The 15221-nt window shown below is 45.3% G+C and overlaps 1 protein-coding gene and 1 long non-coding RNA gene across 5 annotated transcripts in view; both read right to left on the bottom strand.

Annotated features, from left to right (window-relative positions):
- The window catches only part of polr2b (RNA polymerase II subunit B), a 32423-nt gene extending 22667 nt beyond the window's left edge, over window positions 1-9756 (bottom strand). For both annotated transcript variants that reach the window (XM_006781925.3, XM_087847371.1), the window contains exons 1-13: window positions 9614-9756; window positions 7691-7763; window positions 3968-4118; window positions 3458-3570; window positions 3155-3374; window positions 2799-2957; window positions 2455-2619; window positions 2181-2377; window positions 1974-2093; window positions 1614-1800; window positions 1370-1513; window positions 1145-1284; window positions 953-1064 (exon numbers count right to left, since the gene is read on the bottom strand). In XM_006781925.3, coding sequence (XP_006781988.1) covers window positions 953-1064; window positions 1145-1284; window positions 1370-1513; window positions 1614-1800; window positions 1974-2093; window positions 2181-2377; window positions 2455-2619; window positions 2799-2957; window positions 3155-3374; window positions 3458-3570; window positions 3968-4118; window positions 7691-7763; window positions 9614-9632 — 1800 coding nt within the window. In that variant the 5' untranslated portion in view covers window positions 9633-9756. The remainder of the gene's footprint in view (window positions 1-952; window positions 1065-1144; window positions 1285-1369; window positions 1514-1613; window positions 1801-1973; window positions 2094-2180; window positions 2378-2454; window positions 2620-2798; window positions 2958-3154; window positions 3375-3457; window positions 3571-3967; window positions 4119-7690; window positions 7764-9613) is intronic.
- A 2119-nt stretch (window positions 9757-11875) lies between these two features.
- LOC148106100 (uncharacterized) lies at window positions 11876-14678 on the bottom strand. Of its 3 annotated transcripts, none has more exons than XR_015719718.1 (4): window positions 13966-14678; window positions 13762-13879; window positions 13408-13633; window positions 11876-13176 (listed from the first exon to the last, which is right to left on the bottom strand). It is a non-coding gene; the product is annotated as an uncharacterized LOC148106100 (long non-coding RNA). The 3 variants fall into 3 exon arrangements; XR_015719719.1 differs by having other exon boundaries at window positions 11876-13173; XR_015719720.1 differs by having other exon boundaries at window positions 11876-13633.
- Between the last annotated feature and the right edge of the window lie 543 nt (window positions 14679-15221).

Here is a 15221-nt window from a genome sequence, read left to right as displayed (position 1 = left end):
TTATATAACTATCATTAGCTTACAGCTTATAGTGTTTAAGGTATGTGCTAACTAAAAATAAAGACAAGAAGATAATTTATTAAACTTTCAATGAAGTTTGCAGATTGTTTCAGTGGAGTTTAATAAACTCAGCCGTCTGCTCCTTGCTATCTAAAATATAACAGGACACCGGGGTAAACTCTCGACCATCTCACACTTCTGTTTAATCAGTTTTCTGTCTGACGTTTATTCAGCTGTGTAAAAACTATAACTTTAATCTTAGCCAAACCGATTTACTAAGGAACAAACAAAACACTGAAAAAACCAAACAATAACAGTTTTAAGTTATCTGAGTGACTCATATATCATGTTTAACCTGAGTAAATGCAGCCTCTTAAGGATGCGGTCCCTGAATTTGGACACAGCTACGATACTGGACACAGCTTCTTCTTCTTCAGGGTTTAACGGCAGCTGGCATCCTTGTACATGCAGTGCTGCCATCTTCTGTGTCAGTCCATTATTGCATGCTTAAATCCTACTACTTATTTCTGCGTCTTTCGGGATCTAACAAAGCTTCAAACGACGTGGCGACTATTAAATTAGTCGTCAACGATTTTGATAGTCAACTAATCGTGGCAGCCCTACTGTCTACTTTTGATGTGTGATGGAAATCGGTGAAGTGTACTGTTCGGTATACACAACACACCGCTAAATCAATTGCATCCAGGCTGCATGAACAGGAAACAGTTATTGATTACTACAAGTCTCAGAGAGAATGACCAATGAGAGCAGAGAGCAGGAGGAGACAACCAGCTTACCTGTTCTATCAGGTAAAGCAGAGCAGCAGCCGTAATCAAAGTGTTTGTGACGTCTCACGAGCAGAAAACAGATTTATGCCTTCTGTCACCATCCACTGTGTAAACATTCCAGTATTGTTTACTGGTTGCGTGTGGATGTGTGCAATGGTGGTTACCTCAGAGACGATGATGTCCATCTGTCTGCGGAGTTTCCTCAGTGTATTCATCAGCTGTTCTGGATCTTTGTGGATTCCCACCCAGCAGCCATTCACAAAGATTTTAGTGGCACTAAAATGTTAAAGCAGGACACACATTACACACCTGCAGGGTAATTAATAACCTCGTCTGACTATGAAATGGTCACGGACTCTGCAATGGCCGCAGGTGAGATCTCCTCCAGGTTCTCCATGCTCCACTCCTCCAGAAACTCCAGGATGGGCGATGGCTGCGAGCCCACAGAGATGTAGGCCATCAGGGCCAAGTTCTTCACCAGCCCCACAGCGTGACCCTGCAAACCATCAACTCCACAATCAATACGACGGATCGCTGTGTTAAAGGTGAACCAATCTTACAACTTGCCAGGTGAACGTTACCTCGGGCGTCTCGGCCGGACACACCATTCCCCACAGCGTGTTGTGCAGCTGTCGAGGTTTCGCCAGTTTTCCATCTCGACCAATAGGAGAGTTGACCCGGCGCAGGTGAGACAGTGTGGATGCGAAGGTGAGACGGTTCAACACCTGTGAACACAAAAATGATGAGCATCAGTGGAGGCAGAGCAGCAGGTGTCAGGCTCTCATTTGTATTTCAGAGTGAGCATCAGTTTACAGGTAGGCTTACCTGTGACACGCCGGCTCGGGCCTGGTGAGCCTTCTTCACGTCGCCCCAGTTACCTGTGGCAAGAGAGTACTTGAGCCCGTCAGAGATGATACGAGTCTTAATGGCGAGCTCTAGGTTGAAATCCTTCCCGCGGTCGATGAACTTCTGAGCATAGATCCTGATTTCCTTCAGCAGGTTTTTAAACATGCTGATGAGGAGAATAAGAAGAATGATGTCATTCCTTCATCCAATCAGATTGCGAGTTCCAAACAGAAAGCTGATTAACAATAACAGCGTCACACTTGAAAGCTTTCTTTGAGTAACAGAACCTGCGTGTACACAAAATCTGCATGGTCAGAGGTGACAACAGAGAGTCCTCACCCTCGGAACAGGAAGGCTAGTAATGGCCCGGCGAGGTCCAGCCTCTTGTTGCCATAGTGATCTCTGTCATCCAGTTCCCGCCTGCCAAGAGCGGCGAGCAGCAACCTGTGCACCATGTACCTGAAAACACAAACACAGAAGGATTCCTGTCAAGTGCGTGACTCAGGTCAGCCTCAGGTGCGACAGTCAGCCTCAGGTGTGACTCACCCTAAGAAGTAGGCCTTCTTGGTCTCGCAGAAATCGCTTACGCCGACATGTGGCAGCATCTCCTTTTGCAGGACTTCCTTTGCGTATTTAATCCGTCGCTCCTTCGTCACACCGGGTTTTGCGCCTCGTGAGCCAATGAAGTTCAACGCCACGTTCTGCTCCTGGATCACAAAAGCTTCGTCCAGAGAGGGCTTCACCTGAAGTAGGCGGGGTTAAAAGTTACTACCTGCAGACTGAGACAATCAAAAAAATCATTAATGCATTGCAGACTGACCATCTCCATCATCTCAGGGTCATCAAAGTCATAAATGATATGTTCCAGGATGTCTCTGTCCGATACGAAGCCCAGTGCCCGGAACACAATGATGATGGGAACTTCCTGTCGGATGTAGGGAAGCGTGGAGACGATCCTCTGACCTATGGCGCTCTTCTTCACTCCCTGAGAGATTAACAGCAATCAATAATCAGTGGTCTGGGTCAATTGGCAGACAACGTTCTGTTTGCAACAACAGAAATAAGAGCATCGCTCATCTCTCTAACTCAATGTTATGAGCTCTTCTCAGTTAATCGCAGCCCGGCTTGGGCACTCACTTCACTTCCTGCTTCCAGGTAACTCACCTGCCCTCCTCGAGCCATCATGCTGACCCAGATCGTGCTGGTTGGGCGGGATGAATTCTCCAGGCAGGATCGGCACTCTGCGGTGTACGCATACTTCGAGTCCTTCTTGGCAAACACGTACACCGTGTTGGTGGCCATCTTTTCCTGAGCGATCAGCACCTGGAAACAGTGACACACCTGTTTACACAGCTGCCTGATGCCACTGATGCGGTATCAGTGTATGACGCTCCATGTAAAACAATGCAAAGACATGAATGTGCGCCTGTTAGCTTGTAAGCAGGACACGGCGTGCGGGCGTAGCTGAATCATCGTTCTCTCGAGTAAGCAGCTCGCCACACAAGGATGTCAAAGCACACCTTTTCTGACCCATTGATGATGAAGTAACCTCCGGGGTCCAATGGGCACTCGTTGAGTTCGCACAGGTCTCGGTCAGTCAGGCCACTTAGCAGGCAGTACGTGGAGCGAAGCATGATGGGAATTTTCCCAATGAAGGTCTTCTGGTGCTGCGTCTGCAGCTGATCCTCTCCCTCCTTGATGATTGTCTTTGTGATGTCCACATACAGTGGCGCAGAGTACCTGAGGGGCAGGTGAAATGGGACAGGATGTGAGAAGGGGTGAACAGGAAATGACAGCCAAGACAGGCGAGAGGTCAAACTCACGTCAGGTTCCTCAGCCGCGCCTCGTTGGGCATCATGGGAGATGGTGCTCCATCTCTCTCCCAGTGGGTGGGCTTAGACAGGTAGATCTGCTCAAACTTCAGGAGGTACCGAGGCTACACCAAAAACACAGTGATGTCGGTGATGTAAATGGTAAATGGCCTGTATTTGTAAAGCGCTTTACTTAGTCCCTATGGACCCCAAAGTGCTTTACACATCCAGTCGTCCACCCATTCACACACTGGTGATGGCAGCTACATTGTAGCAACAGACACCCTGGGGCGCACTGACAGAGGCGAGGCTGCCGGACACTGGCGCCACCGGGCCCTCTGACCACCACCAGTAGGCAGTAGTGTCTTGCCCGAGGACACAACGACCAAGACTGTCCAAGCCGGGGCTCAAACTGGCAACCTTCCGATTACAAGACAAACTGCCAACTCTTGAGCCACGTCAACCCATGTGACAGAGCTACCCCCCCCCCCACCATTCCCAGTCACACCTGGTGGTACTCACTGGCTCCTCCACCTCCCCTGAGGTGTGCTGAGCTTCTGCCTGCAGGTCGATGGGTGGAGCGTCCTCCACGATCCTCTGAACAGACATCTGAATGAACTCATCGAAGGAATCTAGTTGCTGCCGCACCAGCCCTTTCTCGTCAAAATAAGAGCTGAGAGAGAGAGAGAGAGATCAAAATAAGAGCTGTGCTGGCCCCGTCAGAACCTCACAGGCTCATGCCAGATTCTGCACTCAGTAAAAAAAAAACCCTGTCAGGCCATCACATGACCCAAGCTTAACATCATCTATCAGAATGAATTAAAGCTGCAGGTCTACCTGTCCAGTCTCTGATCAATACTTCAATGTTGATCAGCGGACTGATCACTAGACCAGCGCTGGTCTGGTGTTGGTACAACTTTGATTCCTTACCTGCAGCTGAGTTCAAAATGGCAGACACATGAACTGTTCTACAGAGCAGATGATCATTTACTTCAGTTTCAGATTTGTGGCAACAGATCTTCTTATAGCCTCTGACTTATCTCTGTGCTTGTCCTGCTAGACCTCAGTGCAGCGTTCGATACGCCCAACTCTATCTATCCATGAAGCCAGATAACACACGCTTATCCCTTTCAGGGTCCACAATGGCGGCGCCTATCCCAGCTGTCTTAGGGCGAGAGGCAGGGTACACCCTGGACAGGTCGCCAGTCTGTCGCAGGGCTGACAGATAGACACAGACAACCATTCACGCATACGGACAATTTAGAACTTCCAGTTAACCTATCCCCACTAGCTGGAGTACCCGGAGAGAACCCACACAAACACGGGGAGAACATGCAGTCGTAGATATATAGGATCTAACCAGACTCTTACTCTGGATTAGGGCTGCAGCTATGGATTATTTTACTAATCCGGTAATCTGTTGATTCACCAATTAATCAAGTAATCAGACAAGAAATAAAATTGTCTATATTCTGTCTTCTTGGAAGGCTTTCTGACATTATTAAGGGAGGTTCTCACAGTATTTTATCTCCTGGATCAGGTATATTTGGTGTGACAAATAAGTGCTACAGAGTTTACATGAAGCACCAAAGCACAAAATTGTGGTGTAAATAGTTAAGGTGCCAATATATCCCCCCTGCAGTGGTGGCTTCACTCACCCCTGCGTCAGATGCAACCTTTTCTACCTGCTGTTAAGGCGCAGGAAGGTTTCTCCAAAACTATAGGTGTCGCCACTCGGACAATATTAGATCATACACCCTGATGAGGAGGAGAAGAAGTCAAAACTGGAAGCAGAGACTTTGTCAAATGTGTCTTTGCAAAGTTCTTTCCACAAACTCAAATCTTCAAACAGTTGCAACATCTCCATGTGTGTGTGAATCTGTCTCTGAGCTTCTGTGCAGGATTATCATTAAAATAGCGGGGGGAAATGGCACGTTCACATACTTGTGTCTACAAACCAGCTGCGACTGCTGCAGCGCAATCTGCCAGGTTAGCAAAAGACCGACACGCCACAAAGATCATCTGTAACGACACAGGAAGTGATGTAAAAATCATCACATGACACCCAGTGTTTGTTCTTCACTCACCATGTGTTTATACACCTCTCTGCATTTAATCATTAGTGATTTTTAATCTCCGATTCTCTATCACAGCATGTCTTTGTCCTGTCCCCCCCCTCACTCCCACCGGTCACAGGACATCACCGCCCCTCCCTGAGCCTGGTTCTACTTCCTGTTAAACGGGAGTTTTCCTTCCCAATTCTGCCAAAGTGCAGAATTTGGAATCAAATATGATTTTGGGGGCTTTCTCTGTATTAATGTAGGGTCTTTACTAGGGCCGGGCAATATCATACCGTTCATGGTAATACTGGTATAATGTTAGGCAATGATAAGAAAATGAAATATATGAATATGGGTAAAACGCGCATACGCAGTGCCTTTGTTTTCATACGCAAATGGTGGAAAAAGCATGGCGGTGACGGAGAATGAGAAGGGGGAAAGCGGATCGTTAAATGAACCAGATGAACCAGAATTGGTTTGTAAAAATGCTGCAACTTCAGTGGTGTGTTACTGGTTTGGCTTTCGTTCATCAGATACACAACAAAGCACAATTTTTGATAGAACATCCAAGCAGGCCAAAAACCTGAGGTTGCATGGTGTTAAAACGGCTGCTTGCAAAAAAAACCAAAAAACCTAACACAGCAGCCACCAGCGCTGTAAAAACCGGTAGACTGGTGAGCAATGTTCCCTCTAATTTTTCATGTGTCTGAGCGAACACACAAACTCCCTGAGCGATCCCTTGGACCACTGTGGGCAACAGCAGACGTGTGCACTGTGGTCACGCCAGCATCGAATCCATCCAAGTCACATGTTTATCAAATTACATTAATTATATAGTTACTTCTTTAAAAAAGTAACTGAGTTTTGCAAACAACAAAGTTTTTGCAGCTGTTTACCTAAAAATGCAGCCAAGGCGTTTTTTAAACAAACTATTTACAGAACAGTCAGGTGTTCTGCATCAAATCTGATGCCACACAAATTATTTGTGCCACTCCAAAAATAATTTGTGTCCACTATGAGATAAAGGAGAACAACAGCCTGATACCTGCAGGCCTGACAGCAGCAGATGTATCACTGCTGTAACATCTGTAACATTCAGCAGTCGCCTCATTGTTCTTTCACACACAACAAAACTATTGACTACACTACACACTAACTACACAAGATTTGAGCTAAACGTAAATCTCTCACATCTCAAACACCGCCGTCACTCCTAAAACTTCCCCCTGCCTAAACAACTAAATGCCATGTTGCCATATCATTTTTTGATTGGTCGACATGGTACTTTTTTCCACCAATAGGAAAGGGTGGGGTTTTTTTTGGTGTTGTCTTTGCTCACAGGCGGAGAGTGCTTTCGAGCGTTTTCCTTATAAAATGCTGTTTTTACCGTTTCTTTCCGCAGTAAACATAAACAACGACAGTATTCAGGAAGAAAACCAAACATTGCAGATATTTTTATCATAATTCTGGTTTTACGTGGCCGATCAACACAATTTAAAAACTGGTATAAAGTCCACACACCGTCAATTGTTCCGTCTGTCCTGCTCACATCTCCAATGGTTGTCCACGTTGTCATTAACGTGGCTTCACTCCACATCAGCCGCTTTGCTAGATAAAACACCAGTGTCGGCCCATAAGGACACTGTCATAGCCTGTCAACGTTGATTAGCTGCGTATATACGAATGTGAATCACATCATTGGCTGGACTATGGGATAAGGTGGCATCGTTCTAATCCCATACGGGAGCAGCCAGTCACTTACTGACTAACACTGCAAAACAGAATTGTTAAAGTTTTAATTTTAATTTCAATTCAGGTTAGATTTTTTTCTGTGTGCAGAGACTGTGCCAGCAGTGCGCAATTGCGCACGCGCGCAGCTTAAAGGGAACATTGCTGTTGGGTGAATAATGCAAAAAACAGAGATCTGAGATGGAAAACTAGCCAAAGTCAGAGGGAATTAATGATGTTTATCAAACGAGAAACATAGTTTGATCTTCTTTTGCTGCTGGTTCAGAGAGAGACAACACCTGCAGCATCAGAGACCTTTGAGCTGTCAGCTTTGAACACCGATGGCGGGTCCATGTACGTGCCGTCCGGTCCGCGCTTTGTGTGGACTCACCATAATATTTTTCCTGTAAGAACAGATGATCACTACATCTCCACAAGGACACACAGGTGAGTTTACCTGATGACGATCCAGCACGCTTCCTGCCACAGGTCAGGAGTGATCTCATCATCGTCTTCATCATACTGATTATCTGACAGAGACAGCAGGGATCGATATACGTGAGCAATACACATACTGAGGCGTAGAAGATTCACCAATCAATGACAGATTGTCAGTTCAGGTTACTTCCTTTTCACAGATAACTGCACAGAGTTTAATGATCAGTTTAAACAACTGGTGAATTGATCAGATACATCAATAAAAACAGATGACAATCTCACAGGAAAGTTATTGATCGTTCTGTCTTTAACTCACTGGTTCTGATCACGCAAACTGATCAATCAGAAGCAACACATCTGATCTGTTAAGTAAACTTCCTGTTTGTGAGTCGAGTGTAATGACATCACTTCCTGTCTGAGTGCAGGCAAATGCAGCACACAGCCTGAAGCTGGTGATATCAGGAGAACTCTGTTGATATGAACTGTGTGAGGTCCTGAAGACTGAGCCTCAGGGTTCATCAGAGAGCTGATTCCAAACTGCTGACCGCACGATGGTGATGATTTACTGTCAGATCACCAGTGATGGAGGTGACACATGGCTAAATCCAACGTTCAGTGTTTTCCAGCCCACACAGAATCTAATTAACAGCTGCAGTCTGACAGACTTTCATTTGTCACACTACAGATGACACTGCCTGTGAGCTCAAACAACTGTTTCATAAAATCCAAGCTTGGCTTTTGAAACACTTAAGTGATGAGTCTTGGCCCTGTTCTCACAGCTTTGAGCTGATTACAATTCTCTCATCCCCCTCATTCAAATGAATCATAAATGATCAAATCAGCTATTACACTCTGCTTAACACACTATTTACTAAGAGTTAAAAGTTTGTGGAACAAATCCTGTTATTGTGGCTCATTTAAATATTCTGGTCTTGAAAGTAATCTCTTACAAATACTTGTGTTGTTAGTCTACTGCAAAAACACTTTGTCCCTGTCTTTGAGTCCTAAACCTGAGCCTCTTCAGTTATTCCAGGAAATTTATGAAGACAGCTGAGTGTTTTGAGCTGCTGCAGACATCCTGTCCTGTCTTTGAAGGGACATTTTCATTATCACAACCTGTAAAACACCTGTGATGAAGGCGGACATTTTGTAGTCCATCTTCTGCACTTTGTAGTTTTAACACAGCAGCCCTTCAGCCTCACGTAATTAAGGAGACTAGTGTGTCTCAGCACACCACGCGTCTATTTTTCTCATCATCTCTTTCATTTCATGACCTTTACAGGTTAAAAGGAGATAAGGAGGAGAAGACAGGAGGAACTGACCTGCTGCCTGTAGCTTTGCCTCCCTGAGAAACTGGGTAATGACCTCTCACCTTTAACTTAAAGACAGATCGGTCAAGTATCTTGTGGTCAACATTTACTTCCATTGCTGATCAATCTCTGATCACGGTACAGCTTTCTTTATGCAGTGTTTATACTGTGTAAATATGGCGGATTGTACACTGTTTTTGTACTGCAGAATTTACACATAATAAGTGTTCGCTTTTATACTGTGGTACTGTTTATATATTGTAGTATTTGTGGGTGTAGTGTCACAGTAACGCTGAGTGTAAACGTCTGCAGCGATAATCAAGTTAAATAAAGGGTCCTCGTGCGTTAGCAGCATTTAGCCTGTTAGCTCACACAAAGCCCCGCTGCTTTTAGCTGCTGTTAGCACACGAATCAGGTGAGGCTCGTGATCTGCGTGAGGCTGACGCGTACCTGTGTGACAGGTGTTTGTTTGGATGAGTGATACTAGCTTTTGTTCTCTCAGAAATTACTAAACTGGTTAGCTGTAGCACGGGTTAGCTCCTCTGTCACGTCCTGTTAATAAAATTACCAAATAAATGCAAATAAAATTATCCACATGTGACGTAATGAAGTTTTACAGCTGTGCAGCTCACCTTCATCCTGGTCATACATGTTTATCTCCTGAAAACTTAAAACCACAACAACAAAAATAAAAACAACAACCACAAAACGTTGCGATCACCGCGCGCCCCGGAAACGTAGGTCACTTCCGCTTTGTTCTCCTTTGTTAGTAATAGGCAGAGGTGAAGCACTACTGCCCCTCACAGGCTGGATGCTACAACTGCACAAATCCTCAGGCTTGCTCTCAAGTCAATGTCGTGTGTTTTTATTTGTTTGGTTTTCCAAAAACGTTCTTTATTTATCTTCAAATATTTTATTGTGAAGCACAAGTAACAATTACAAATTGCTCCATAGGCTGACATTGCTTCCTTTTTATATTTGTATCATCAAGAAAAGGGGGAAACAAACAAACAAAAAACAAAACACACAAATAAGACAGTGGAAAGTAACAAAAAGGGTAGCCAAAAAACAAGGGGGAAAAACACCCCTCCCTCTCCACACAATTACCTTATCCCAGAGTGCTATCAGCTTATTGTAACCTATGGTGAAGTCCACACAGTAGCTCTCACTTGTTCATAATTTCCAGATGCTCAATAAGTGGCCCCCAAATCTGATCCAAGTCCTCCAGTTTGTCCTTTATAACGAAGCGGTTCCTTTCCAGGTGAAGGTCTGTCAGCACGGAAATCCAGGCTTTCAAGTAGGGCACTTCTTTTCCCTTTCATAGCTTAACCTACCCATTCATTCACTTCCGCTTATCCTTTTCAGGGTCGCTGGAGCCTATCCCAGCTGTCTTAGGGCGAAAAGGAGGGTACACCCAGGACAGGTCTCCAGTCAGTTGCAGGGCTGACACATAGACAGGAGACAACCAATCACACTCACATTCACTCCCACATGTTGTGGGCCTGATCTCTGAGAACATCGAGAAGGCCTGCCTGGAGGAGATTAAGAACCTGGAGAACTGGTGCCAGGAGAACAACCTCCTCCTAAACATCAGCAAGACTAAGGAGGTGATCATAGACTTCACTACAAAGCAGGCAAGGAATTATGAGCCCCTGATCATCAGAGGCACGCCAGTGGAGATAGTGGACAGTTTCCGGTACCTGTGTGTCTACATCACTCTGTCATGGTCCTGTGACATCAATAGGGATGGGTATCGTTTAGGTTTTATCCGATACCAGTACCAAACCGGTACTTTTGAAATGGTGCCGGTGCTTAAACGGTGCTTGAACCGGTGCTTGAACCGGTGCTTAAAGAATGGAGAACACATACTTTGTCCAAAAACCTCTCATGTTCAGCTGTTTTTGTTTTTTGTAAAAAGATAACAATGTTAGCCTTTTCTGCAGCTATAGGGGATTTATGGTATCACTCTTGGCTGGAAGCAGTGCTTAATCAATGGAGAAAAAAACACCAACTTTGTCCAAAAACCTCTCATGTTTAGCTGTTTCTCACTTTTTCTTTGGTCATTTTAGCCTTTTTGGCCAGGGTGAAGGGAGTATCTGCCATCAAAAAAGAAGACAGGCGCATGTAACTACGACGGTGTTTGCTAGTTCCCCTTACATGCATTAATTTAATAACATGGTTAACTTACAAACAAACAACATTAAGCTACTCACGCAGAGAAGAACGGCTGCTGCTGCCATCATCATCATCAGTCATCATTTCTGCTACACTGGCAGCGCTAAGGGCCAGGACTCTCCTCTTCGGGTTCTTGGGGGATGTTGCTAACTCCGCATCTGATAACAGGCACCACACCCGCAGTAGATGTGCTCGGTGTGAGGTCTCGCAACAAGCTATCAAATACGGTGTATTTCTCGGCTTTTAACAAAATGCTATACGTCACCAGGTGTTTCACCTTAAAGCACTTGTTGCAGGCTGCTGAGTTTGCATCTTTTGCTCTGAAGTACAGACAGACTTTTAACTGCTTCGCCTTGGGCGTTTTTAATCTGTAGCTCTGCTCTAAAAGAACGTACGTACCTGGGCCCGCCTACTATCCTCGGAAAGGTAAGATGATTGGCTAGAATCTAAAGTGGATGACATCGCAGAAAAAAAAAAAACACCAAAATAAAGCACTGAAATGTGTGTGCTTTTGGGTCTGGTTACTACCGTTTATGTCAGAACCGGTGCCATTACCGGTACCCATCCCTAAAGAGCAGCTCGCCTCGCAGCTATTTATTCCCATGACAGTTACAGTTTACACAATAAAACACAAGCAACTCCCACCGTAGAACCCCCTTGGTTGCAAAAGACAACCTGCTCACCAAAAGGATCATAAAAGCAGGAAGCTTACAACACAAGAAACAGATCTTTCAAATAGGATGTATCAATAATAAAACCTCACCCCAGCATCAGAGTGGCTGGAGAGCTGGTCAGAGACAAAGGAATGTCTTTGATCCTACTGCTTGAACCAAGACTTTACAAATTTAAGAAAAACAATGACAACATTCAACAATTTGACTTAACAGGAAGGTTGGAGATTAGCCTATAAATGGCTGAGACAGGGTCTAGAGATGGCTTTTTAAGTAAAGGTTTAACTACAGCCAGCTTGAAGGCCTGTGGTACATAGCCGATTATTAGAGATTTCATTGAGATCCTGTTTCTCTTTATTCTTTATTTCTCTTTTTCTAGTTGCTTCCGTACGTTTTGTGCTAGTCCCTCAGTTTTTATGCCCATTCAAATTTTATCACAATTCAAATTTTTACCGTTTCTGTCAATTCTGCTCTTTCCAGCTATATATTTTCATGGTTATAACTGTTATATTTTTTGCTATGTTAATTTTTTCATGCAGTTTCTGCTCCCATTGAAGTGAATGGCAGACATCCCATAAAATGCTCTAAGTGGCATATTTTTGAAGCTTAACTGCTTCCACATACTTTCTTCTAGAACCACCATTCCACCTTTAAACCGTTCTCCTGTTCTACTTTTACTACTGTCTAATTCAGCTTTTCAATAAGTTCTATTGTTTCCCTTAAATTAATTTTTAACTTTCGCATGAATTATGAGGATCTCTAGCATATCAAGACTATCTCCCCTCACCGTTACATATTCCATATGTACGGGGTACGACCCCCCCTTGGTCGTGGCGTGTGGATATTTCTTTAAGACACTCCGACACGCCCCCACAGCTTACGTATAAAACAGCTGTGCAGACGTGACACCGGTGATCGTTGATCTCCACTTGTTGTGTGTGTGTGCGAAAGAGTGCTTACCTTGAGAGTACTGTGTGTGCGTCTATTGGAGCGTGCTTCGGCATCCTCCGTGGACGATGTATTTCTCCCTTCTAGGTCCCCTGGTAGCCCCGGTATTCCCCTGGTATCCCTTAGCTTGGTTCGCCCTAGCTGGCCCTTGCTTCCCCTTGGTTGGGCCCCCTTCCCCGGCATATCGCCTCGGAAAAAAAAACAGGCTTATGCGCCGGTCGGACCATGCTGTGCAGCTGCCGGCTAGCCAGTAGCTTGGCTACAGTGAGGAAAAACGGCAGGGACACGGCTTCAGTAGTGATGGGCAGATGAAGCTTCATGAAGCACTGAAGCTTTTCATCCAAGTGGTTCACCCCAGTGCAAAGCGTCTTGAAGCTTCATTTGCTCTAGTAGGACACCTACTGGACGTAAAAATATTAGTTGGCATGAATTTGAAGAGTGTGGCATTTTGCACACAGCCTGTAAATGTCAACAACAAAAGGAGTGTGTAAAACATGTATATTGTAGTGATGGCAGTATACTGTGTATATTTATACTGGCAGTATGGAAAATGATCATTTGGAAATGCTTAAAATGGAAATGATCATTTACTATGAGGTGAGGTGTGGTTGGGGTGTGGACAGTGGTTGTACCTTTGTAACGTTGAGGTATGGACAGCTACAGACTGAGGCCTCAGTCCTGCCTGTTCACATTTTATTCAGTAAAAACTAAATTTTCACTTCTTTTACGGCCTTTTTAGTGGGGAGAACATAGCTAGGATTTAATGATTTAACAAATCTTTGTCCTCCACAATGCTAAATGGCTGGGAGTCCTCAATCACCATGCTAACCAGGTCTTCATCTATTTGAGATTGTTCTCCTGAGGAAAGACAAAGACAAAGCACAAATATAAATATCACACACGTAACTTATAACAGTTGTATAATATTGTTATATCATTTAGTTACATTACTGCATGCTATATTATCATGGCATTTGATGGCTCACCTGGTCTTGCTCCACAATCGGTGTTCCCCCTATTCTCATGCAAAGCTCTGTAGTGCCTAAGCATGGATGAGGTGTTGTTGTTATATCCCAGCTCCCTGGCACATAGCAAACACTTCACCTTGTACAAAAGTAAAGACAGCTTAACATAAATTGTATTGCACCATCAGTATTATGAAAATACATCTTCTGTAGAAATTTACATACCTTGTTGTGGGGAATAAGATCAAAATATTCCCACACAGGGGAGGACATCCTCCTCTTTATAGCTGGCACCATTCTCTCCTCACTCTCCTAAACCTCCAAACTCTCACTAACCGCAACTCTCCATCAAACACCCACATTTTGAATGAAGTCTGAGGGGTTTATATCGCTGTCATAGCTCGCGGCAAAGTTCGAACCACTTCCTGAAACAGTCACGTGGTACAGCCGGGCAGCGAGGCTTCGGACGTGTTCATTTTCAGCTCCTCCCATAAATGAAGCAAGCCTCGCATCGCGGAAACGCCCCCTCCATTACTCGACACAAGCTTTGAAGCCTCGATATAGAACGTCACATCACTAGGCTTCAGCGTTCAAGCATACGCTGTCGCCTTAGCACTGTGCGGCTCGGCTGCTAGGTGTGTTAACACAAAGGGGATACGGTTCGCTGTTGGCCTGCTTAACACTGTGGGAATAAACAGTGGGGAATTATGCTACGGTTCGTGCCAGCTAATTGTTAGCCGGCCTGCGAATAGCATTCCAGCCAGTTAACCTGTCTGGCGTGTCGCCCGCAGTTTGCGGGTTAACGCGGCCAGCGGGGCTCCGCTCGTAGCTCGGCTACATTGGAGGAAATATGTCAGAGTTCCAAGCATAGGCTTCTTCCTGTCAGCACTGTGACGCAGGAGCTAATAAACAGTGCAAGGGGAATTCAGTTTGCGGCTAGCGCCGGCTACCTGTTAGCACTTCCTGGTTAGCGTGTGGCCCCGCCCCCTTGCTTGGTGGCAGAAGTATGGCAGCCCACACGTCCCAAACATGTCTGTGTATGGCATTTTTGCCTTTTTTATGGTAGGCACGAGCAGTGTGGCTGTGCCTGGGTGAAAAAGGGCAAATATATAACTAATATGAAAGCAGCCTAGAGCATGCTGTGCTGGCTGAAGTAGCTGCTGCTTGCATGCACTGCTTTGTTGCCAGCTCGGACTAGGCAGACCGTGCTGGGTTTGAAAGCACTAAATGGCCCGCCCCTCCCCCTTCTCCTGCCTCCAAAAATGAGAGAGCAGGCTACTATGGGGAACATGGCTGCCACTGCTGTCAGTGGCGTGTCCAGCGGGGTGGCCTGGGGAAGCACAGGCCACCCCCCCAACCAGACTGGCCACCCCAGGTGCCACCCCAAAGGTAAAACAATAAAATTCAATCAAATATCAAATGTACGATTATGTTTTCACGGTGAAGGTCAGATATCCGAGTGTAAGTGAATGCAGCATTGG

Source organism: Neolamprologus brichardi, chromosome 2 (assembly GCF_056152115.1).
Source record: "Neolamprologus brichardi isolate AB-2024 chromosome 2, ASM5615211v1, whole genome shotgun sequence".
NCBI classification, from domain to species: Eukaryota; Metazoa; Chordata; class Actinopteri; order Cichliformes; family Cichlidae; genus Neolamprologus; species Neolamprologus brichardi.
Note: the sequence above shows the minus strand (reverse complement) of the source record. Positions and strands in the feature narration are given on the sequence as shown.